We start from the raw sequence: 25,106 nt of genomic DNA, 5'->3' as shown, positions 1-25,106 counted from the left end.
GTTAAAAATATCTGTTACATGATCCATTTCATGTACTTGATGGACATTTACACTTTTAAAGATATGGTAATTCAAGGAAGATTAATGATTTCCCCAAAGAATACCAGTCACAAACTTATTTTAATTGTCAAGAAATTACTATACATAAAAATTACTCAGGTTGCTCTCTGTTGTCATTGTAAAGCAATGTTTCAGAAATAGGAATTCTATTAATTGGAAAAAAATATGCAAGAGGAATCATGCACATACACAGCTGTATGAAAAATCAGAGTATGATTCACATTTTTATTGATGAATGTGAAGTGCACAGTAGACATCCAACTTCTGAGTTCTTAAACAGTTCCCCGTGGTTTAACTTCTATACAAGCTTAGTATAATTATTTTCAAAGAGCTTTTCAGCCTACTACTATATTTAGGCAGACAGATATATGGAAATTTCAGGACAGGTGAGTTGTCACGTAAGTGTTTGCCATTAGGAACTGCCCACTATTTGGTTTCTCTGGAATCCAGCTTAAAGTGAGTTTGGTACTTCTATCAGCTTTGAAACCTTCCATAATCTCATATTGAAAAGGCTAACTAACTAGGAAGACTGCAGGATAAATTTATATTAAGCAAATATATTTGGGATAGGAATCTAGAGATTTGAAATTAAATTCTTTCATTCATCCTTTTAAAATTCTGTTATTCTTCCAAGTTTGGGGAGTGAAAAATATGATTTACATGTAATGAGCTAATCAGTTATTAAAACAGCTATCTATAAGATCATCAGAAAACATTAAATCAGATGAAAAGTTACTATATTTTGTCAATTCACATTCCTATTACCCCATGGATTCCTGAGTTTTAATTCTGTGAAAAATTTGTATTTTCATTTTCTCTTTATAACTGCTAAATGAAATGAAACAAACCCTCGGTTCTATTAACATAGTCTTCCTTCCTCCTTTTCGTAATGAGCCAGAAAGATTTATAGCAAAAATCCTATATTTTTTTTTAGGAGCTAAGGTTTCAACTAGAAATATTTTCCAAGAAGATCACAACTGCAAAGAAAGCAATAGAAAATTTGAATGATATTACTTATCTTTTAAAATATCTAAGAAGAGGCAGCAAGGGCATTTTTCCATTCACTTTTAGAATTAGACTCTCTTAACCATTCTCAAATACATTCCAATGCAAGAGCAATGCTCTAATTTATGTATTCAATTATATGAGTATTAAAGTAATACAATTATTAAGTTCATTTTTTCTCAGGAATGTACAGCTGCGTAACACATCAGTAACACATTGTGAATCACTTCATATTAAATAATGCTTCTTCCTGTGTGCAGGGTAGGAGTAATCTTTATTGAAATAAGAATGAGGGAGATATTAAAAAAAAAAAAAAAGTTTATAAAAAATATTTTCTCAGTGTGAAACAGTTTAATGCAGTTTCCAAGTAGTTTCCTGGTCATCTGAGTCTGTACAATCCACACCAAACCTACAAAACTAGCACATGATTTAGATCTTGGATTCATTTCAGTAAAGGTGTTGATTGTACAACTTGAAAGTCCTGAAAACCATCAAAAAAAGAAAATATTTTCTGCTCAGGGTAACTAGCAAGAGAAGAACAACCAGTGCTTAAAACACATTTTCAGTTCTGGGTGTCTAAACTGGGTCACGAAGATCAATATCCAGGAATTTGAATTGAGTTGACTAGATTTCAAGGGAAGTTTCTTCTGAAATCTGCCACAATTCTCATAGTTCAACACTGCCAAAAAACAACGTATCTTTATTTATATCCGTGCATTGTTAACTATCGGCTCCTTTGTTTGAAAGCAGCTGTTGTTCAAATGTTCACTTATCCAATATAGTAAATGAGAATAACCATACTTCACTGGGAAAATGGCTACTACACAAAATCCTGAATGGCTTAATTTTTTTGGTGTGCTCCCCTCTTCCGCCCCAAATTCCTTCTGCTTTTTGTCTGCATGGCCACATATACATATGCACAGGTATGTATACATACATTTAGTAGAAAAAGAAAAGTGAACAAGAGCTATATCTTGCTTTCCCTGAGCCCATGAAGTCTGTTGTATTCTAACTGTCCTTCAATCTTAGCTACTCTTAAGACTACTAACATCCTCAGGTCCTTAACAACCCCTTAACAAATTCCTTCCTTGCAGTTCCTTAGGTGTCTAACTCTCTTAATGAATTAATCCATGATAGTTTTAAGCCCTGCTTAAAAACTACATTAAAAATGTGCTTCTCCTGAGAAAGTAAGTGATGGAGATATATATAACCTCTGTTACATAGTACAACCTCTGTATATAGTGCAATGCATTAGACTTGTTCTTTTGAGAAAAGCAATTTGAAAAGTTACAGTTTTCTAATATACCTGAGGATCAGGGGCTCAATTTAATCCCAAAATGATTACTGTGAGTTAATTGGCTGGGCTCCATTTAGTGACTTCAGTAATGAGGATGAAAAATTGCTTTGAGAGAGAAAGGACAGGAAACAGCTTTTTTTTTTTTTTAGCAACCTGAATCATATTACTTATTATTGAAATACAACAAAGAGCCATCATTATTTAAGTATAATGAAGAAGAGTCTATCTGCAATGTTAAACTATCAAAAATTTCCTTCAAATTATTATTTATTTAAATTTTATAAATTTAAATTAAAATTAGTTATATTTCTTGTGTCTGGGAAAACAGAATCTCACAGAAAATCTCCACATTTTAATAACAAAATAGCACATTGTGCTGTAATTAAAAGTGCATTCATATTACAAACATGATGTAATAAAAGACTATTCATGTAAGAGGTTGCAAAACAGGGATTGTATTTTGAAATATTTCAAAGGTAATAAAAATCAGCAAGGTTTTTTTTTTTAATTTTCAGTCTATGAAATGCTGCAAATCCATCTGCTTGCACTTAGTACACCATAAATAAAAATCTAAAATTATTTTCCATATATATTTCATGGCATCTGTGTATATAAATATGCTATATGCTATATATTTCAGAATGTATTCCTCTCTATGCATATATACAAGATTTCAAATACATTATATTGCTCATAATAAATGAACAGATAGCAAAGTTTGTCCTAAAACGAATGGGTAATATGAAGCATTTATAACTGAAGAAAGTAAATAAGAGTACAACATAAGATAGTTAATATGCTGCAGTAAAAATCTTACAGTAATTTATTTCACAACAGCTTTTCATTGGAATCTAAGGTGAGACTAACTGCTTTCTCAACAAGAAAGTATATGCTATTTGTATTAAGAAACAAAGTCTTGGGTACTGACTGGGGCTGACAAATTTCTGGTTGGATTCAGAGTGCCTTTTTTTTGAGCATGGAATGTTACATTGAATCATCATAGAATCACAGAACAATTTGAGTTGGAAGAGACCTTAAAGATCATTTAGTTCCACCTCCTCCACCATGAGCAGGAATCATTAGATTAGGTCACTTAATGTAATGTGCTTGAATATGTACATGCTTGAATGCAATAGAATTGACAGATGACATAAAAAACTAATTCACTTAAATTAATGAGACTATCTGTTTACTTTCCTAATTATTCTGTTTTGTTTTAAAAAGTTTTTGAGTCCCTTTTTCCCTCGTAACTTAGATTTTTGTTTATAAATCTCTAAGCAAACTAGACTTTTTTTCCCTCTTAGTTCTCAACCATCTCTTCTGTCCTCTAGCTCCTCTTACTTTGCTCTCCCACTCTAAACCAAGAAATTTTATCTGGTAGGAACAAACTACCTTTGCGAGCAGTGACGAAACAAACATTGAACTCTTGCATTTCATTTTGGTTAGAGTCATTTCAGTGAACAGTGATCAATTTCCCTCGTTCCAACTTATTAAAGCCCTGATGTCTGAACAATGATTGTTTTTATGACAAAACTCATTCTTTCTTAACTGACTAGGGGAAGTCTGAAAATGTACTTAAGACATGGGCATATGTCTATCAGAAATATGCAATGTCTGTTCATCTATATACATTATCAAAAATCAGGCAAATGCACATATGGAATCCATCCTTCTACTTACAAGCAAACACAAAATTATCAATCTATACAATAGCCTGCCATTTTAATATCAAAATATAGACTATACAGCAGTAATATACTTTACAGGTAAATAATGACCAGTAAAAAAAATTATTTTTTTTAACATTAAAAGTGACCTCCTAGCACCCGTGTTAAACCTTCCATTATACAGTTTTCTTTTGGGATACCACAGCAACTAAAAGTTACTTAGTGTTAAGATTCAGTACACAAAGTCTTAATTTTAAATTATTTCTCCCTCTTCAAAAAAAAAACCAAAACACACTTGCACTCCATCTCCTGTTAGGCTATTTCTAAAAGTTCATACACTACAGACTTTGGAAGGGCATATTACCTTTCTATAAACAGAACAGTCAGATTCGTGCTTCTTTATACTGCCATGGTAACATGAAGGAGTTATACAGTATTAAGAGCCCTGATGAGACTGCAAAACCAGCTTTGGCAATTTTTCCCAAATGTAATTCCATCAGAATTTTTATTATGAGCTAAAGTGCATACCAGCCAAGGAAATTATAGCATAATGTCTTTAAATTATGTTATTATTTTCACATTACATGGAACAGAATCAAGTGCTTTGTAAATCTTTGTTTCACACAGATCTGCAGGTAACCAGATACATCAATCTCTACAAAATACACTGATGTGTCATTAATATCAAAAGTCAAAGAATTCTGGTCAGAAACTCTATCAAACATGGGACAAATAATTTAAGAAGTTAAGAGACCAAAGGTGACTACGTTATTTCTCCATCAGTGCACTATTATGAATGTTTTTTTACACTCAGTCATTCCATCACTGTTCATATTCAATCCTGTTCTGTAATGTCATTTTAGGCAGTGTTTATTTATGTCTTTGCAATTATCATATTCTAAAAGTAAAGCCTTCTAGATTCTCATCCCTAAAAATACATTAGTGATTAGGCAATGCTTTTCTCTTCTCACCTATACACAGCTGACCAAGTGGAGTTATTTTTCAGAAGCGTACTTTGTCATACTTAATCTCTGTCATCTTAAAATGAATTATTTTATGTGAACCTACATCTTAAAAGCAGATTAAGCCTGAAGAAGTGGCAGAGTGCAGGGAAAATGCCTGAGCAGGACATTCTGTAGGGAAGTCCAGGTATCCATGATCTGAGATGTACACTGGTTAGACATAGACTTTGCTATAGCTATCAAACAGATATGTCACCTATCTTTATTTTGTATATTTGTCTCTACATTCTGGGAAAAGATACATCATTCCATTCAAAAGATGTATGTAATTCTGGCCAGTAAAAGCTGTTATGATTGAATACTGACTATTTTCTGTGTGATCTTTCTTTTATCATCTGATTTCCTTATTCTTTAAAGAATCAATCTATTTTAGTATTCTCTAATAGTCAGATGGTGGGTTGGTCACAGTTCATGCATGTATTACATACTGATAAAACCTATTATTCTGTTTTTCTTTTCTGACTGCCAATTAAAACATATTTCATTCCAGTTTCTTCCCAAATATGTTTGTACTCAGCACAGGTGTTCACAACGTACTTGAACAATGACAGTAAAATGGTCCTGAGAAAGGGGTAACTGATCTAGCATAGAGATGTAAGTGATAAAACCCCAGACATCTTTGGATGAATTATCTGTTTAAGATGAATACTCAGCAACTCCTGAGTAAACTTGCTCAAGAGTAGCTATATGTTTGCAAAGATGAACACAAGAAGAAGCTGCCTCACCAGCTCAGGCTAAACTGAATATCTCTAAAAATGTTTTCTTGAAAAAAAAAAAGATACTAGGAAGATAAAAGGCCAAGTGGAGGATCTAATGATTGAGGGGAAGGGTCCTTGCAGAGCAGTGTGGCCAAAAGAAATCGTCTCCAAGTTAGGATGCAAGCATACTGTGTGATCCTGAGCCAGAAAGCAAAGTCTTAGTATAGCGGGTGAATGCATACTCAAATCAAATGTTTTACCTAAGCAGTCCAGAAAATTCATAATGCTTGGTCCTTCTGTGAAATCTCATGTGAAGAGACAGCACATAAGTTGTCCTTGCAGAAATCTTCCTGGTTTCTAGCAGTATTTTTGAGATCTCTTAGACATTTCTCTCCACTTGTCACACAGCCAGCATTTAAGCTTTGAATTCAGACTGGTATGGACATAAAATGACATATTCCTTAGTGATTCAGATGATCTGGATGTTAAAATGTCCTGGATAAGTCCATGAAAAGCAGTTGAAAATATCTTCATAAAACAATAAGGCCATCCTTAAAACTCTTAAGCAAATTGTCCCATCTAAGTTTGGTAAAAGCAAATATTTAGGAAGATGCACGATTTCCTTGATTTTGACATGGTCCAAAGTAAATTGTACTACCAAGCCTGTAAGAGCCCATTTTTTGAGGGAAGGTAAAGAGTAAATAGAATACCTTCAAGAACCCTGAACTAAATATAACAGATGGTTACAAGTTTCAGTAAATTTCAGCCTGTGTTGCACTGGCATAACCATACAGATGAGGTGTTTATATAATGAGCACATTGAAATTTGCACCTGAATTTTTACATCAGTTTGCATCAACATTGGATTTAAAGCAGCAACTCAATGTAGTTTTGCATTAGGTCTGAAGTTACTATTCTCTGCTGTGTAATATGTAGATACTTCTATAGACTGACTTTCCTACAGCTACCTTGAGTCCAAAATCTCTGTCATGAACCAGAAGATAGAGAAGTGCAGAGCAAAGCTCCCATGATCCATGAGGAAATTGTTAGAGACCTGCTCAGCCAATTAGACATTCACAAATCTATGGGGCTAGATAGGATCCACCTGAGGGTACAAAGGGAGCTGGCAGAGGTGCTTGCCAAACCCCTTTCCTTCATCTACCAGCAGTCCTGGCTGACTGGGGAAGTTCCACTTGACTGGGGGCTGGCTGGTGTTACACCCATTTACAAGAACAGTCAGAGGGAGGATCCAGGAAACTACATCTTGGGTGCTATCACAAAGCACATGCAAGACAACTGAGTGATCAGACCCAGTCAGCATGGGTTTATGAAAGGCAGGTACTGCCAAACTAACCTGATCTCCTTCTATGACAAGGTGACCTGCTTAATGGAGGAGGGGAAGGCTGCGGATGTGGTGTACTTGGACTTCAGTAAAGCCTTTGACAGCATTTCTCACAGTATTCTACTTGATAAACTGACTTCCACCGGCCTGGACAGGCGCACCCTCTGCTGGGTAAAAAAAAATGGATGGATGGCCGGGCCCAAAGAGTTGTGGTGAATGGAGTTAAATCCAGCTGGAGCCTGGTCACAAGTGGGGTCCCCCAGGAATCAGTGCCGGGTCCAGTTCTGTTCAGTGACTTTATGAATGACCTAGATGAAGGGATTGAATGTACCCTTAGTAAGTTTGTGGATGACAATAAGCTGGGTGGAAGTGTCGATCTGCTGGAGGGTAGGGAGGCTCTACAGAGGGATCTGAACAGGCTGGTTTGATGGGTTGAGACCAGCAGGATGAGGTTTAACAAGGCCAAGTGCCGAGTCCTGCGCTTAGGACACAAGAACCCAATGCAGCGCTACAGGCTTGGGGAAGAGTGGCTGAAAAGCTGCCTGGCAGAGAAGGGGTGTTGGTTGACAGCCAACTGAACATGAGCCAGCAGTGTGCCCAGGTGGCTAAGAAGGCCAATAACATCTTGGCCTGTATCAGAAGCAGTGAATTCTGCCAGGGAAGTGATTCTGCCCTTGTACGCGGCACTGCTGAGGCCACATCTTGAATACTGTGTTCAGTTTTGGTTCCCTCACTACAAGAAAGACATTGAGGTCCTGGAGCGTGTCCAGATAAGGGCAATGAAGCTGGTGAAAGGGCTGGAGAACAAGTATTGTGAAGAGCAGCTGAGGGAACTGGGGTTGTTCAGCCTGGAGAAAAGAAGGCTGAGGGGAGACTTTATCACCATCTCTGGAGGTATTTCAAAGACAGGTAGATGAACTGCTTATGGATATGATTTAGTAGTGGACAGGTATGGTTGAACTCAATCTCAAAGTTCTTTTCCAACCTAGGGATTCTATGATTCTATTCTATGATTTATAAAGAGGGTTGGGGAAACATCCATAGTAAAATGCTAGTCCATTTTTTTCACGTCTCAGGGGATGAATTATGCTTCTGGAAGGATAATGTTTGAACCTTAACACCTTTCATCTAGCCATATTTGGTAAATAAAGGGGAGAGTCTAAGTGCACAGGTGATAATATATTTGATGGTGAAGGAATTTTTAGTTCTCATTTCTGGTGTGAAAGATTCACCAATCATCACAGGAAACCTAACACTACTATGTACCTTGATACCATGAATTGGCACTGGGATAGCATCTATGAACATAGTTTCCTGAGGCAGATGATAGATGCTTACTCAGAATAAAGTTCTACATTGTCTCTGGAGAAGAAGAAGAGACAACTAGGAAATGGACATTTCACAATGTGAAATCTGAACAGCTTACTGATAGGAGGCTCTAATGAGGTGTTATAAGCAACTGTTGAAAAAGGCAAGGGGACACGTACTGCTGCGTGGTATATTTCTTACTTTTCTGATTATTGTGGGATTATACTACATTGCATTCCATTTGGCTGATAGAGGTGATACTGGAGAGGGAGCACCGCAGGAGAGTCTGCTGGAAGCTGGACTTGTAGCACAGCCTCCACTACATGAGTAAGACATTCAAATTAGGATAAGAATTATCAGGTCTGTGTAGACACAGAAAAAACTACCTTCCTTTTTGTGTTTATTTTTCTTAGAAAAATATGAAGCATTACAGAATTTCTTAGCAATATGTCTTTCCGCATATATTTCATTTTCTAAGGGCGAGAGTTACACTGCACTCAACAAAATATTGCAAACTTTACTGGTTTTGCTAAGCCATAAGGGTAACAAACAACATGTTAACACAGATGGTTACAGACAGACCTAATCTAATACTCTCTGTGCTTTTAAGTTCTTGAGCTATGAAAAAGGCCACATTTTAGCATGCCTGTGTGACAGAACAGATCAACTCAAATGCACTAACATGACTTCTGCACTGGAGGTGGCTTCTGTCCATCCAAATTAGATTAGAAAGAAAAGAAAAGGTCTTTCTGTACCTGCATAGAGCAGATATATTCCAAGACAGAAAGCTACTTCTTTTTGAAGAAAGGGGTATACCCCTTCATTATTTTTAAAATTTCATCCAAAGCACCAAATTACTCTATTCACTCTCATAGCTGACATTGCAGCCAAATATATACATGGATGAACAAACTGCTCTTCACTTTGCATCACAGTAAGAGAAATTAAGGATCAAAGATTCCTGCCTAGCCTTGATGGCCTGTTGAGCTGAAAGCTATATAAGGGCCAGTGGTCCTAACAGCCAAAAGATTTTGAGTTTCAGGACTTCAATATATCAAGCATCACATTTATATCTGAACAAGCATTTGAAAGATAATATCAAGCTCTGGAAACTGTTAGATTGGTGGAAGGAAAAGTGGAGGTATAACAGGGTCTAAAATACATTGCAACATTAGTTGATCATATTCACAAGAAGAAAAAATTCTGCATGAGGTGTTAAACTTCAAAACATAATCAATGCATAATGAAGGAAGAAGCACATAGTTTGTTCTTTTAAAGACTTTGATTAATGCATGTCGCTGGTGTTTACAAAGTTGCTCACATATATTTACATAATCTCTCTGTGTGACTTCCGCTTGCCAGATATTCTGGATACATGAGTGTAAAGTCAACCCTTCAGTTTATCGTCTCTCCCTTCCAAGTCTTTGGCGGATAAATTCTCTCTAAGCCTGCTGCTGCTACTTTACTGCTCTGATCCTTTGCTTCCCTTCTGATTGCCCTGTTTCCCCACACTTCCAGCTAAGTAACAAAACAAAAGCTTTGGAAGAAAGCTGCCCAGCAGCAAAACTTTCAGGCAAAGAAGCTGGAGGGAAGATATTGATCAGTGTCAAAACACTTTCAGAGTAATGGAAGGAGTGGGAAAAGTAGAGTTTCACTCTCCTCTAGTAAAAATTGTATTGATTAAGTTCTGTTCTTATAACAGAAATAGCTCGCTGTCTCCAGTGAAGACAGTTTTCTCCTTATTCTGGTCTGTCTTTCCTGCTTAAAGGAAAGTGAAGGACAGATGAAGTAGAAAAACATAGTCCCTATTCTAATACAGAGGATCAAATCCAGTTCCTTGTCCCACCAGATGTTGAACACTGTGATAAAACTAAGCACATTGCTTAGATTTTTCTGTTTCACATGGAGAAGTGAGTGCAAGTACTTCTTCACTGTAACTCTTTTGTATGTAAAATAAAGGAGGGTGGATGTCCCTCATAGCATCCAGAGTGACCCATCTTTTTGATTGTCCAATTGATAGTCCATTTTTGCATGAGAGATGACTGCACAGGGCAAAGTCAGACTGGGCAGAACATTTCAGTATCTGTGTTAAAGAAGAAAATTTTCTGCAACTGCACAATTGTTTTATCTGCTTTTCTTTTTTTTAGAAAAATAGTACCGAAAGTGCCTGGAATACAAGATGCAGGGTATTTCATGTGTCATTATAAATGACTATCAAAATAAACAATAAACAAGCTGCTGTATTTTCACAGTACTAACAAATTAAGGAGTAGCAAAACTGAAGCCACCTCTGCACTTCTGTGGACAGAAAGGAAAAGTGAACTGAAAGGATGGAAGCACTCCAGTTAGTCAGTCCACAATGCTTTTGTGGATCACTTTATTTCTGCTCCCATCTGGGCTTCTGACTCTTGGTTTGGGCTTTGACAAGTCACTCTGCTGGTAGAAACTGCCATAATGTATCATCAAACTCTCAATAAAATTATTGGAGTTGTTAACAACTAGTAGATAGTAACTAAAGATTTGTCATTTAGCTACCTTCTCTGTCCTGTATTGGCAAACATCGGGACAAGCATGCTGCCCTATCCTCCAGTGGTATTTTCAAAATAAGTCAATATATCAGGGATATTAAGACAAACATGTTAAGGCATCAGAGAGCCTAACTACGAGAACAGATTTGTTTTATCATATAACTCATGCTCTACTTCCATGGTGTAGATGGGGAGGTTTCAAGTTTGGTTTCAAGATCAACACTGGACATCCAAACACGGTCCTCCTTGTATATCAGAAAGAAACCTGTCCTTGCATTCAGTAGGAAAACAAAAAAACATTCATTCTGAATATCCTATAAAGTATTCCTTAATCATTTGGCCAGAATTCTTGTTTAATGGTAATGGCAGAATCCAAACATGGAAGAGTTAAATAGCACAGGTCAGCCTTAGGGGAACTGGAAATCCCCCAAGCCACCACAGCTATTCACACAGTGGATGTTATAAATATATCCATTGCACTTTATAGTGTTTAACCCTTTTACATTTAGAGTTTGATGTTATACTTCAGTTGATACATTACCTTGAAGTCATTATTTATATATTTTCTACTGGGAGAATTTTTGTAAAGGTGATTTAATATAGTTGAAATTTTTCCCACAGACTTAATGGCAATATCATACTGTGAGAATTCAAGAAAGGTATGTAACGGTACATCTGCTAAAAAAATATTACATTTAAATCTTTTTTTTTCTGTCTGCTACTATGTGTTATAAAGTTGAAGCTAACACATATCTAGTTAGAGGATTTTTTAGATGTTAAAAATGCTACACATCCAGAGCATAACCCCCCATAAAACTGAGCGCCGTTATGAGAGAAAAAAACCTCATTTGTTTAGAATTCAAAAAATAATTTTACAATTCCATAACCAATGCTTTATATAGTTACATCCAATGCATTGTATTGTAACACAGCGAATGTTACACATTCTCACCACATACAGATTTAAGGATGATTTATTTCAATACTTCAGTAACTATGAAAGTGCTGTGTTAAAGATTTCACATTTTATCAGCATGCTGAACAATTTTATGAAGTGATGAAATGAATCTACATCCATCAAAGATCCTATTCCATGCTGAAAAATTAATGTTTCAGAAAACTGGAGTGCTCTCCTTGGCTGTGTGATTCTGACAGAAAATAGTTGCACAGCAAAAACTATTGGTTTGGGTTCACATGTACAAACACACTGACAAAAGCAGCTTTTTTTTTGAGCAAGGGCTTCAGTGAGTGAATAGCTTTTGTTTACTACAGCAGTCCACATGAGGCATTTTGTTAAAAAGTTGAAAAGTTGACAGCAAAAGATCTCATTAATAACGGAACTGAAATAGCCTATTTCTATAATGTGAAAAAATCCTCAATTTGTACAGAAAAAAATCTTAATAAATAAACATGAAGCCCTCATTGAGAGTAGATGAAATGATATGACCCTTATAGTAGAGAGCAGGCAGGAATCTGAGCAAGCAAACAGGAATTTTAAAACATATATTCATTATATATATTTTAAATGCCCACATTTAATGCTGGCATCTATGCCTTTTTTTGAAAGATGTCGAGCAGACTTGGTCCTGTAGTAACAGTGTTTTGCATTTATCTACTAAATGGATTTTAAAAACATAGATATTGATACAGAACAAAAGTAATTGCATCATAAATCAGAAGAGCAATGCATGTTACAAACATGGACTGAACTAAGATCCCCTTGATTGATCAAGTTTTGTAGCAGTGAACAGCTTTCAAAGGCAATTGACAGATAGGCTTTACATTCACTGTTCTCAGATTATCTAATAAACATCCACCCACAGACATTTGGAAATTCATTGTAAACTAACAAATCTTATGCTAGTGTCTTTTGCTGTTTTCAATAACAAAGTAAAACCAGCAGAAGCAAACCAGGATTTTTAGTCTGAATGTTATTTTTACTCTTCAAGCCCTTTCATTTCACGGCTTTTATGCATGATGCTCTCTAAGTCTATTTTAGCAGATCAGACATCACATCTACAAACAGCAAAAACTGCGAGTGACCACTTTACCTTCTGAAAAATCAATCAGTCCCAGCAAATGAAGCAGCTTCAGAGATGCAAATATAATCACAACAATACCCACTGTTTGCAGTCCCTCTGACTCCCACTCGAGAGTCAACATTCTTCCAACAGAAAAATCATTCCACTCCTCACACTGGTTCACAATCAGAGGGAAATTAGAGGATTTTACCAAGAGTTTGCTTTGAAGAAAGTTGCAGTGGTGTAAAGCAGTCCTGTACTGAGCTGTAGTGAGTCACCAGCCACTCCAGCTGAGACAAAATATTAGATAAAGCCCTGCATCTCATGCTTCTCTAAGCATTTGATTTCATCAGTAGCGAGTCCTCTTAGAAAGCTGAGGTGGACGACGAACTCTTGGATATGACATTGTATCCGGTGAGCGGTGTTACTTCAGAGCTGCTGAAGGAACATCTGTGTCGAGCTTGAGACTTGGCTGTGTTTAAGTGCCAAAAAGAAATGCTCCCTGGAAACTTGCACTAGAGAGCACAATGCTATCAGCACTCTGCAATCCAGTGCTCCCAAACCTAGGCTTTGTGATTCTTCCTAAGCTTCACAGCCCCTCCCCAGTTTCTCTTAGCACAATTTTTGTTAAGTTTGACAAATGACAATTTGATAAAGACAGACATCAGTGTTCACATGTGCTAAATGCTGATTGTCAGAAAACTACTGCCCTCTGCATTAGAAAGAATAATGTGCAGAGAAACACTGTCCCTTCCCCTTCTTAAACATCACCAGAATCTAATTAGAATCTTCAGTGGAAATGAGAATGGAAATTAAAGAAATATACATCAGCATAATTGGTGCCTCCAGCTAGAAAAGTATAGTGCTGTCAAGGAGATGTACACTGCCCAAACTCCTGTTTCATAGTCAGGAAGAATGTATTATTTATTGATTTAGAATCAAAACAGTGCTTTCCTGTCTAAGGACATGAACCTAGAAGTGCTGAGCCTCACACTCTGATCTGTATGAATGGGAATTAAGCATTTTCCACAACTCCTGGGAAGATCCTGCCCAGGCTATGCATCCGGGGAAACAGATAAGAAGCTTGTGATCCCAGTTGATTTATTCCACAGTCTGTATAAAATTAATTGTCCTGTGTTTATTAATGCAATAACCAAGTGGATACTCAGTAAGAAGTATAGGCTCTAAGGAATATTTATGCAGCACATGCATAAATAGCATGAATTTAGGCCTAAGTGCTTGTTCTTGTGCTCATCCTTGAAATATAACTAGATCCTGTCCATTGATATACATGGCACTAGACTAAAGTGAAGTCTCAGAAAAAAAATATATAGACACTCTACACTAAAAGAAATCTCATAGATGATGTTTGATATCGGTCACTCACCTTAGCTTATTTAATTCTTTCCATTAGGTAGAATTTTTACCAACTTTCAAGAAGCTGAGAAACTTTTATTTTTGTTCAGAAAGTTATAATTTTAAATGAGCATAACAACAAATTGTAACATTACAAACGTATTGTTTATGGACTGCCAGATAGAGAAAGAAAACTGTAATTTCCAATTTGCTATCAGGATTTTTTGATTTTTTTTTCAAAAGCTGTGTATATTGAATTATAATAACTAATTGGAGTCCTAGATTTTTCCATATAGGCAGGATTCTAAAAGATGCATATTTTTTGTTATTTGAAAAAATAATGTACGTACTTCACTTAATTTTAGGCTACATCTATGCAACATATCAGCAATGATACTTCCTTATTTTTCTCTTCTGTGTATTTAAATACTAGAATGTCATGAATGCTGTACTATGTAAATATGATCTCAGACTTAATGTTAGCTACTTTCCTTATCAGCCTGTAGAGATAAAACTATGTCTAAGAGGAAAGCAAAAAAAAAAATTAAATTAATTTCTTTAAAAAACATTATGTAAAGTAAATACAATATTATCCCATAGTTGCACTTTCCTAGTATGTCACTACCTTTGCCTCATACTTCAATGTATATACATGTTAAGCTTTGGTCCTTTTCAAAGAAAATTAACCTTTTCCCCTCTTCTTTTCAATTTCTAGTTATTCCACACTACCATCTTTTTTTAAGGCTCTGACACATTCATGTTAATTCATTCACATCACTGACTTTTATTTTCTCCTTGAGATTATTCCCATTTATTTTTCTCTTTTTATCGTTTTTCTTATTTTTCTCAAATGATGAAATATGGTTAAACGTTCACAATATTTCAGAGCTTAGTTGACAGTATGGAAAATTTGCAGTTTTACAGGCTTTACAGAAACAATAACCCTAATATAATGCAAACAATCGTACTATAACAGTGAAAGACGTCTTATTTATTATTAATAAACAGTATAAGGGAAGTATTAAAATGGAAAAGTCTCTCAGTATGCATTCTCCTTTTATGCGGAATCACAGAATCACAAGGTTGGAAAAGACCTCCAGGATCATTCACTAAACCATGCACCTTAGCACCTCATCCATCCATCTTTAACTAACTTCAGGAGTGGTGACTCAACCACCTCCCTGGGCAGCCTGTTCCAATGCCCAATGACCCTTCCTGTTAAAAATTTTATCCTGATGTCAAGCCTGAACCTCCTCTGGCGGAGCTTGAGGCCATTCCCTCTTGTCCTGTCCCCTGTCACTTGGGAGAAGAGGCCAGCTCCCTCCTCTCTACAACCTCCTTTCAGGTAGTTGTAGAAAGCAAAAAGGTAAGTACAGTCTACTTGACTTCTTAAGTTGTCCACTCTTGGAAGCAGAGTCCCTTCTACTCTACCACTGAATGTGCCAACCCACATGCAGAGAGCCACCCGGCAAGAAGTGGTGTCAGCCATAACCAGTGTTTTGGGGTTTTTTCTGCTTTCACACAAGAAGAGAGACCTGGAAGTCTTCTATAAGATGAAAGGGCTGGAGATACAAATCTGAAGAGTTTTAGGGGCCAATTCTATCTGTGCAGCAGATGACTCACAATTATTTTTAAAGAAAAAATTAACCCAAGAACATCCAATTGAATTTATATAACTGATTACTGACATCAAAAATCATCTCCTCTTAAAAAAAATCTTAGCTCTGAAAAGTAAAGTAGTAAGGACAAGAAACTATTTGGAAAGGAAAACGAAGTGATGCATTAAATGTTTTCTTTAACACACCACACAACAGTTTCAAACAACAATGTCACTTAGAGAGGTGAATTCTTCTGGAAGAGCCTTGATGAAAAAAATTCCATGCCTCAAAGCATTTGAAAACTACATCAATCTTGAACAAGGAGGTAAAGAAGTTCAATTATATGACACCCCTTTGTATTCAGATCCCATCCCAAATTCATAGTCAAGTGTAATTTCTCTCTCTCACTTTGCATTTTGTTAACTTATTTCAAAATAAATTTTTCTGTGACACATCCTTATGGGGTGCCTGTATTGACACTACAGGCAAATTTTAAAAGCTCTTCAAAGAAAAGGAATTTTTTATCAAACATCCGCAGGATACAAAAGAAAACACCATCCTGTACATGAAGCACTAAAAACAGAGGCTGACAGCTGGCACATTGTCTTTCTCCAATTCCTGCTTTCATTTTCAACAACACAATTCATTCTGTTGGTAACTTCATAATATATTTAAGTTTGCATAAACTTTCTTGTGATTCTTCTGCAGGTTGCATGGAAAAAGAAAAAAAAATGTGCTAGCTAGCCCATCTAAACTGTGTGTCTTCCACTGGCTGTAATTTCCTCTCCACAAAGATATGAAGCAGAAGCTTTTTGTTTGCCTGAAACTCAGGTACCATCACTTTGTGGGGGTTTACTAAACTATTAATTATGGAAAGCATAAGCATATAAGTATTAAAGACTCCTTAGCAATAAACAGAGGTCAGCCTGACACTATTCTTGTGCGCATCTCTCTAAATGCTGCAATGTAAGGCTGTGGTGGGTGCAGATGTATTGCAACTCATGGCGTTCCTCAAAGGATGGAGAGAAAGATATTATGGCCACGGGCATGTTCCTGACAGTGCCTTCCCTCAGTGATTACCTTTGCAAGCATAAGAAGAAGTACAAGTTTTCTCTCGTAAGCTGACAAGAAAAACCTGTGTTGAAGCACTGTAGGGGATATCTTCTCTCTGGAAGCACAGACCCACAGTGAGTTCTGAACTGGACAGTGTAGATCTCTCAAAATAAGCAGGGTCTAAAGGAATAATCCCATTTTGGAGTGCTTATATTTTTCCATAGAAAATCTCAATTAAGTACTCAAATAATTTTAAATAGAATGATTTATGTATGCAGTCCAATGAATATATATAAAAAAGTGTACTATGTACTAAGTGAATTTTAGATCTGATTGCTGTGTGCTTGTAAAATATCCATGTTTTTCCCCTAGTCCTTGGTAGAAAAGAAAAAAATACTCAGAAATATTATTTAAAAAGCTTAGATATGGGAAACCAAATTTTAATAATTTCAAAGTTGACTACAAGCAGAGAAGATCTGCCATTTCAAAACAAACAATATTCCACCTAATAACATATCAGAAGTAGCAAAAGTTTGAGAGTAACACGTAGGATGCTATGAATTCAACAGTTAAGGAACAAATCATTTTGAAATCCTAAAAATAGCTAAATAATAATTCTGTGATTAATGCATTAGAGTATAAAATCTGCCTATAATTTTATATGATTACACAGTTTTTTAAAAATTACCCAGTATTATCATACTTCTTTAATATACATTGGTAAACTAGCTTAATTCCAGTAAAATCAAGTTTTTAACTAAAAGCTGTCACTGTAATTAACACAGTAAAATGAAGTGTGCATTTTTATTTTAATTGCTTTATTTTTCATAAAGAAATTTCAGTTTATTATTTTATTTTTATGCTGACAAATTTTTATTGTATAAACTTCTATTTTCAATTTCTTCTAACTTTTGTACATGAAAGTAGAGGAATATGAATGCCTACCTGATCCCAAATACATGGAAGTGGTTTATGTCTTTCCACTATATTTTAACATCTGCTTGTAAGCAGTATCATTCTTCTCAGGCTTTTTTCAAAGAGAAATCTCGTCATAGTTACAATGATTTTCAATTCTCTTCAGTCCTGTTGTCTAATGTAGAATGGGGCTGATCAAAATTGAACAGTTTTCAAGGCACAGATATATTATTATTCATTAATTGACTTGAATGATGCTGCTTTCCTAAGTGATGAGATCTGCCCAGTATTGTAGCTAACTTAGAGGGGAGGAGGAAATCTTATTTGGCTAGCAGTAACAGTTCATTAGACTCTATTTGATATTTTCACCCAATGTAGCTGAAAAAAGAAAACTGCTGAAGAGTTAGAAACGAAATTTGGAAATATTAATTAGTTGCCCTTCTTTCTGTACTCTTTTTTTTCCAGAGGGAAATATCAGTCATCCAAAAGAGAAAGAAATTCTCAAATAAACACATCAAGGGCACCTACATACAGATCAGATGAACTGCTAATCTTCAGCTTCTTGTTCATGCCAGACCTGAGCTTATTAGGAAAGTTATCTGGCAGATAATAAACTTAATCCTCCTAATAGTTAGCCAGTAAGAAATATGTTCACAGGCAATAATCTATACTTTTCTACAAAGAAAATTTTCTATCTTAGATCTGAAGAAGAAAATAATGTCCACTAGAAAGTATTTCAAGGATCAGGAGTTGCAATTAATTTATGCAGATCCTTTCAAGAATTATTCTCAGGGTAAAACAAGTCATACTTCTTCGAATGCAATACCTCCTGCGTAGGCTGCCACAGCTAATCACAGAACATCATGTAATTTTCATAAAATACTTAGAAAAATGAGACTGATGTATGGAATCATTTTATTAGTCCCACCAGTGCTGCAGCTACTGAAAAATACAATATTGCACTAGCAGATTGCAACTGAAATTGCAGGAAAACTTTCTCTAGTTAGAAGAGCTAGGTAGAGTGTAATTATCCAAGATTAAATTTGTCAGGCTTCATATATCATCTTTAATATTTACACTTAGTGCCCTGGATCTCTAATGACTGCAAGCGAATATAGGCTGAGAAAGAAAAAAATCAACACCTGTGTAGGCAAGGGAAGATTCACTGGTTTATAATCAAGGGAGAAAATATGATATCCAAGCTTTTGAAGGTTTGATCTCAGAAATAAATTACACTAAAATAATATTGCAGCTATAGCTGTATAATGTTGATTTCCTCATTCTAATAGTCTGGTTGCAGGCTACAGTATGGGATTTTATTACTTCCCCCCGCCTCCTTTTATTTATTCCTTTCGTTACTTTCCTTTTCACCTTCTGACTCTTACTTGCTCCTAAGAAGCTTTTGTTCTTGCTTTGATCTAAATCAAAGGACTGCTGCCATTACTGATCTGAAAACAAGAGTTGCAAAGAACTGCAAAGGACAACCATTACCAACTTCCTCCATGACATAGCAGCTACAGGTAGTTTCATATTTCTACAAAATTAATTGATATAGAATGCTATACAGTTACACTTAAAACAGCTAATGTGCATATGGGTTGAAAATTAAATGGCACAGCCAAGGGAGTAATGGTAGCATTTTAAATTAATAAGCTTTAGCAAAGCATTACAGAGAAGCTCTCTCTTTCCTAAACAAGGTTAAATTAACATTTAGTAATATCAAGTAATGAAATTCTGGTTTGTTTTACTGCAAAACCCACTGGTCTACTTGACAAACAAAATTATCTCTAAATTATGTCACTATGTCCTCAGCCCACAGACCTGTTTTTCTTTTTATATTAGATCATACCTGATCTCGCAGGAAAAGTGAAGTATAATGGCACTACTAGGGCCAGTTGAACTCGACAACTTTAACTGTAACACAGCTGTGTTATCATAAAGCTCAGACCACGTTAATCTAAGCAGCAGAGAATAATCAGTAAAAGTAAACTTCCCCCAGAAAAGCTCGCTGTAGGTTGGGTCTGACATTAAATGATTGCTGTTTCTCTGGCCATTGAACTACCTGAATCACCGAATCACAGAATCACTAGGCTGGAAAAGACCCACAGGATCATCCAGTCCAACCATTCCTATCAATCACTAAACTATGCTCCTCAGAACCTCACCCACCCGTCCTTTAAACACCTCCAGTGAAGGTGACTCAACCACCTCCATGGGCAGCCTGTTCCAGTGCCCAGTGACCCTTTCTGTGAAAAATATTTTCCTGATGTTAAGCCTGAACCTTCCCTGGAGGAGCTTGAGGCCATTCCCTCTTGTCCTGTCCCCTGTCACTTGGGAGAAGAGGCCAGCACCCTCCTCTCTACAACCTCCTCTCAGGTAGTTGTAGAGAGCAATGAGGTCTCCCCTCAGCCTCCTCTTCTCCAGGCTAAACAACCCCAGCTCTCTCCCAGCCACTCCTCATAAGACCTGTTCTCCAGCCCCTTCACCAGCTTTGTTGCTCTTCTCTGGACTCGCTCCAGAGCCTCAACATCCTTCTTGTGGTGAGGGGCCCAGAAGTGAACACAGTATTCGAGGAGCGGTCTCACTGGGGCCGAGTACAGAGGGAGAATAACCTCCCTGGACCTGCTGGTCACACCGTTTCTGATGCAAGCCAAGATGCCATTGGCCTTCTTGGCCACCTGGGCACACTGCTGGTTCATATTCAGTCGGCTGTCAACCAACACCCCCAGGTCCCTCTCCTCCAGGCAGCTTTCTAGCCACTCTTCTCCTAGTCTGTAGCACTGCATAGGGTTGTTGTGCCCCAAGTGCAGGACCCGGCATTTGGCCTTGTTAAACCTCATGCCATTGGCCTCAGCCCAGCGGTCCAGCCTGTTCAGATCCCTTTGAAGAGCCTCCCTACCCTTCAGCAGATCAACAAAGATTATTTTAAAGACAGCTCAAGTCCAAGGCATATCCAACATGCAACTTTTTAATTCCCACCCCTTTTTCTGAAATGTTATCCATGTAAACCTTTGACCTACCTTCCTCTGACTAACATCACACATATGATATGGTTTTCCTGCTAATAAAAAAACATTTTTTTCCTGTACAAACCTCATCCTCTTCAGTCTTTTCACACTGGGAAAGAATACAGGAATAGTCACTCTCTCAATGCCCAAACCAACCCTGATTTAAAATTCACATCCTATCCTATGCCACTATTTCAAAACTGGTGTGTGTGGCTCCCTATGGTTCCACACATGGTTATATCAGAAAAAATGTGTTATTAAACATGATCATAAAAACACAGTAACTGTGCAGCTCCTTTCTGATGATGAACCTGTCTTTCTCTAATATAAAATAACCCATGCTCACTACAAGTTCTATTTCTTTCCCTGGCTTTTATAAAGGTGAAGCACTGTATTTTTCCATAGCAACAGCAAAGTATTATAAATGAAGTAGCTGACATATTTCTACATTTGATGTAATTGTTAAAAGATGAATGCATCTGTCCTATAAAGATGAGCTACAATAAATTAATCCATATTACATGGCTGCAGCACATTCAAGAAACAACTTTAAAAACCTTGTTATCATGATCTTGTCCCTTGAATGTTTATAAGACTTGTAGTATATGTAACATATGCAGAGATTTGACTCAAATATGCAACATATGACTACCATACAGAATTATGGAATATTCATAATTAGTCCAGAGGCCAGGCTTATGTATTATTGTTTCATTTATTACCAACTTATGAAACTTGCCATTATTTATTTTTTTATTTATCACTAACAAAAAAAAAACCAAAACCCAAACACCCCTCATTAGGTGACGCCACGCCTGGATTACTGTGCCGAGTTCCCAGTACAAGGGAGTTGTGGACATACTGGAGAGAAAGTCCAGCAAAGAGACACAAAGCTGCGTAACTGGCTGGAGCATCTCTTCTGTGAAGAAAGACTGAGAGAGCTGGAACTGTTCAGCCTGGAGAAGAGAAGGCTCAGGGGAGTCTCATCCACGCACATCAATAGCTGAAGGAAGGGTGCATAGACAACAGAGTCAGGCTTTTTTCAGTGGTGCCCAGTGACAGGACCAAAGGCAATGGGTACAGACCTGGTGGAGAAGGTTATGTCTGAACATCAGAAAACACTTTTTTATTGTTAGCGCAACTGAACACTAAGAGGCTGTGGAGTCTGCCTCCAGATATTCAAAAGCCATCTGACAAAGGGCTGGGCAACCAGCTTTATGTCATCCTGCTTGAGCAGGAACATGGGACCAGATGACCTTCAGAGGTCTCTCATACTTAAACCATTCTGTGATTTTGTGATTGACATTCCTTCTAATAACATTTTAGAACTTCCTTTCCCGAGTAGACTCTTTTTCAGGTGACCTAGTTTTACATATTATACAATTTGATTAATTTTTATGGGAAATAATTTGGGGGTTAAAATTAGTTCCTACTACAGTTTAAAATAAACCTTTTAAGGCCAGATCTCTTCTTGCTTCTGTACATTGAAGACTCATTTTTAAGAGTAGGTCTGAAATTCACACAGAGTGAATGGGTTTACTGCTGAGAAACTGTAGAAGTAGTAACAAAAATGCAAAGGTTTTAATTACCCCATCAAAAGTATAGGTCAGACAGCGTACTAATACCTCAGGAAATTTAAAGGTGTTTTTTGAGCTTAACTCCTATTCTTTCAAAAAGATAGAAAGGAAAAAAATATATGGAGAAGGGGTTGAAAGAAACAGTATAACTTGATGTTTCTCAGCTCCTCATGCATTTTTCTTGGCTTATAGCCCTATCCCAGTGTAGAAACATACAGGGATATTTGAAGATCCATGCAACATAATGAAAAATTTTCTACTCCAGCAGTTTTGCTGTTCTAGCACTCTGGAAAGCAACAGCAGTATAAAATCAAACCCTGAAGGGAGTGATTACCTTACAATGCCTTGTTATGACTTAAGTAAGCAAAAGGAAAGCTACAGCTCTTGCATGAGGAAGCATCATAATGTCAAACTAATTGCAGCATCATGAAGTTCTTGTAGATGCTGAAATCAGAGAAGCAACAAAATACAGGACACTATCTTGAACCTTCAATAGAACTTTTGTTGCCCCTTTTAATTGTGTTATGCTATTGCAGGGGTCAAATGTTTTCTTTGCTAACTTTGCAGCTTTTATACTCCTCATGCTTGCTTGGACAAATAGATAATCCATTATGCAGAGTGGGTTTGAGGGTCTTGAGAAGTTAATTTTCAGATGCCTCTTGACATGCATATGGCCATACCCAAATTCCATAAATATGACACTCAAACGTCTTCCTCCTGTTAAACTAACAGGATTTGGAGCTGGCTAGATTTTTAAGCCATTTTCAAGCCATTTTCAGCCATTTTTAAGATCAGGAATATTTTTGCTGCCCTTAATTCTTCAGGAATAATTCCTCTCTACCCCCACTAGTCACCTGTGCACCAGGCTATGAATTTTAATTTCTCTAATCTTCACAGAAGCAATTTCCCTAGCTCCCCAATCATGTTCTCTTTTCTGGACTCACTCTAATTAGACAAAACTGTTATATGGAAAAAAATTAGAAACTAGGTTTTAGCAAGAGTTCAATTAGCCATGAGAAAAAATCTATGATGTGACAGCCAGCCATAGTCTTAGCATTTGATTAGCATCCTTCTCTCATAAAAAATATTAAATATCGCATAGCATTTTTTCTTTTTTATTTCTCAAAACCAAATAAATTCTGCCACCCCTTTTCCCTCAGTGCTAGATGTTCATGTATTCCTTTAGTTTTCAGGAACTTGTTTTTCACTTGAGATACCATATGCATGTTCCAAGACTTCATCCTCTTCCCTCACTGCACTCGATACTTGTTTTGGTAATGTTTATTTTGAAACTTGTTCTTAGAGATCTTTCTTTGCTAAGAATGACAGGAACACACGCTTTCTTTCACTGAAGCAACTCCATGGTACACTAGAGAATAATTAGGCTGTTTCAAGGCTGCTTGAACAGGTCTGACGGTTTGTTGCTCTGTTCTTAGCAGATTTTCCCTTCTGCACTTGTTTTGGTCCTTGCCTGATAGAGTATGAGCTTTCACAGATCATTAAGCCAGACAAAAAAATAATTTGACATAACCAAAATGCAGAAAGTGAACACTTTGTCCCCAAGATACTTTGCAGACAGTGCTCATTTAACTTTGAGTACTGATTCATAGATGTAGTCCAAGATTAACAATCCTGTGCAGACTCAGAAGAAGGACAAAAGCCAGACCCTAACTGAAAAAACTAGCAAGCAAGGATATAAATCCCAGGTGAATTTTAACTGACAGAGCCAGCACAAAGATATTGCAAGACAAAGCCAGAGCTTGGTGTCATACAAGATGTATGCATAGAAAATCAATATCCAAGCAGCAACAGCATTCCATACTGTTCAGGATTCAATGAGATACAGAGCCTGTATGCTCACATGCAGGAGCAGAAAAACACAGTTCAGTGCAACTTTGTATTTTTAACGTTTATGATTAATTCTGATTGACGCCTTTTAATGTAAGTATACAGCACATGTTTCTAGAACTAGTACCTCTGAAAGGTATTCCTTAAATTTTCTGATTCAGATCCTGGCTGAAGGAAGATGTTGATCTTATATTATATGGTGTTCAGTCATATAACATAACTGTTCAATTCACAGTACATATTTTGAAAGAAACTCTCTATGGATCACCAAGCTTAAAAACCATGTATTTATCAAGATTGTTCTTAAAAAATAAATAATTCAAGATATTGTCTTTTTTCAAAGGTACTACTTATGCAGGATGTCTCTAAATGAGATTAGGAACAGAAGGGTGGACTGACTAAACTAAGGTGTTTTTATACTCTTCAGGAACACATGCCAGCAAAAGGCAAGTTTCAAAAAAGAAGACACAAAAGTGAAGGAACAGTCCCAACAACCTCAGCCTCTCTGAAACAGTCAGTCTCCAGTGAAAACAAAATAATTATATACTCTAGGTGTGGAGCAGCGGTGTTCAGCGCACTTTTGCATTTTCAAGCTTTCTGTTGGTTAAATCAGTATTTTGCAGAGTACGCCCTGTGATGACAAGAGTAAAAGTAAGTAGTTCTCAGGCTGTATTTGACAGGAGGGGTAATTTTAGCTTGCTTGGGGGAAGAGGAAAAGGATGGTGGACACTCTCAGGATCCAGATGCCAGACCCCAGCTGCAGCCCTATCCAGTCTTAATGATTGGTTCAATGATCTGTGCAA

General features: G+C 36.7%; 1 protein-coding gene across 11 annotated transcripts in view; it reads right to left on the bottom strand.

The window, feature by feature from the left end:
* KCNIP4 (potassium voltage-gated channel interacting protein 4) overlaps positions 1 to 25,106 on the bottom strand; it is a 415,602-nt gene that overhangs the window by 78,588 nt on the left and 311,908 nt on the right. The window contains exon 1 of one of the 11 annotated variants that reach the window (XM_069856240.1): positions 12,979 to 13,614. The exons of 9 other annotated variants lie outside the window; for them this stretch is intronic. In XM_069856240.1, the coding sequence (XP_069712341.1) occupies positions 12,979 to 13,090 (112 nt within the window). In that variant the 5' untranslated portion in view covers positions 13,091 to 13,614. Of the gene's footprint in view, positions 1 to 12,978; positions 13,615 to 25,106 lie in introns of those variants that run through there. One more of the 11 variants, XM_069856234.1, reaches the window with a different exon arrangement.

The sequence above is a fragment of the Phaenicophaeus curvirostris genome, chromosome 4, assembly GCF_032191515.1.
Source record: "Phaenicophaeus curvirostris isolate KB17595 chromosome 4, BPBGC_Pcur_1.0, whole genome shotgun sequence".
NCBI lineage: Eukaryota > Metazoa > Chordata > Aves > Cuculiformes > Cuculidae > Phaenicophaeus > Phaenicophaeus curvirostris.
This window is presented reverse-complemented; position numbering and strand designations above follow the sequence as displayed.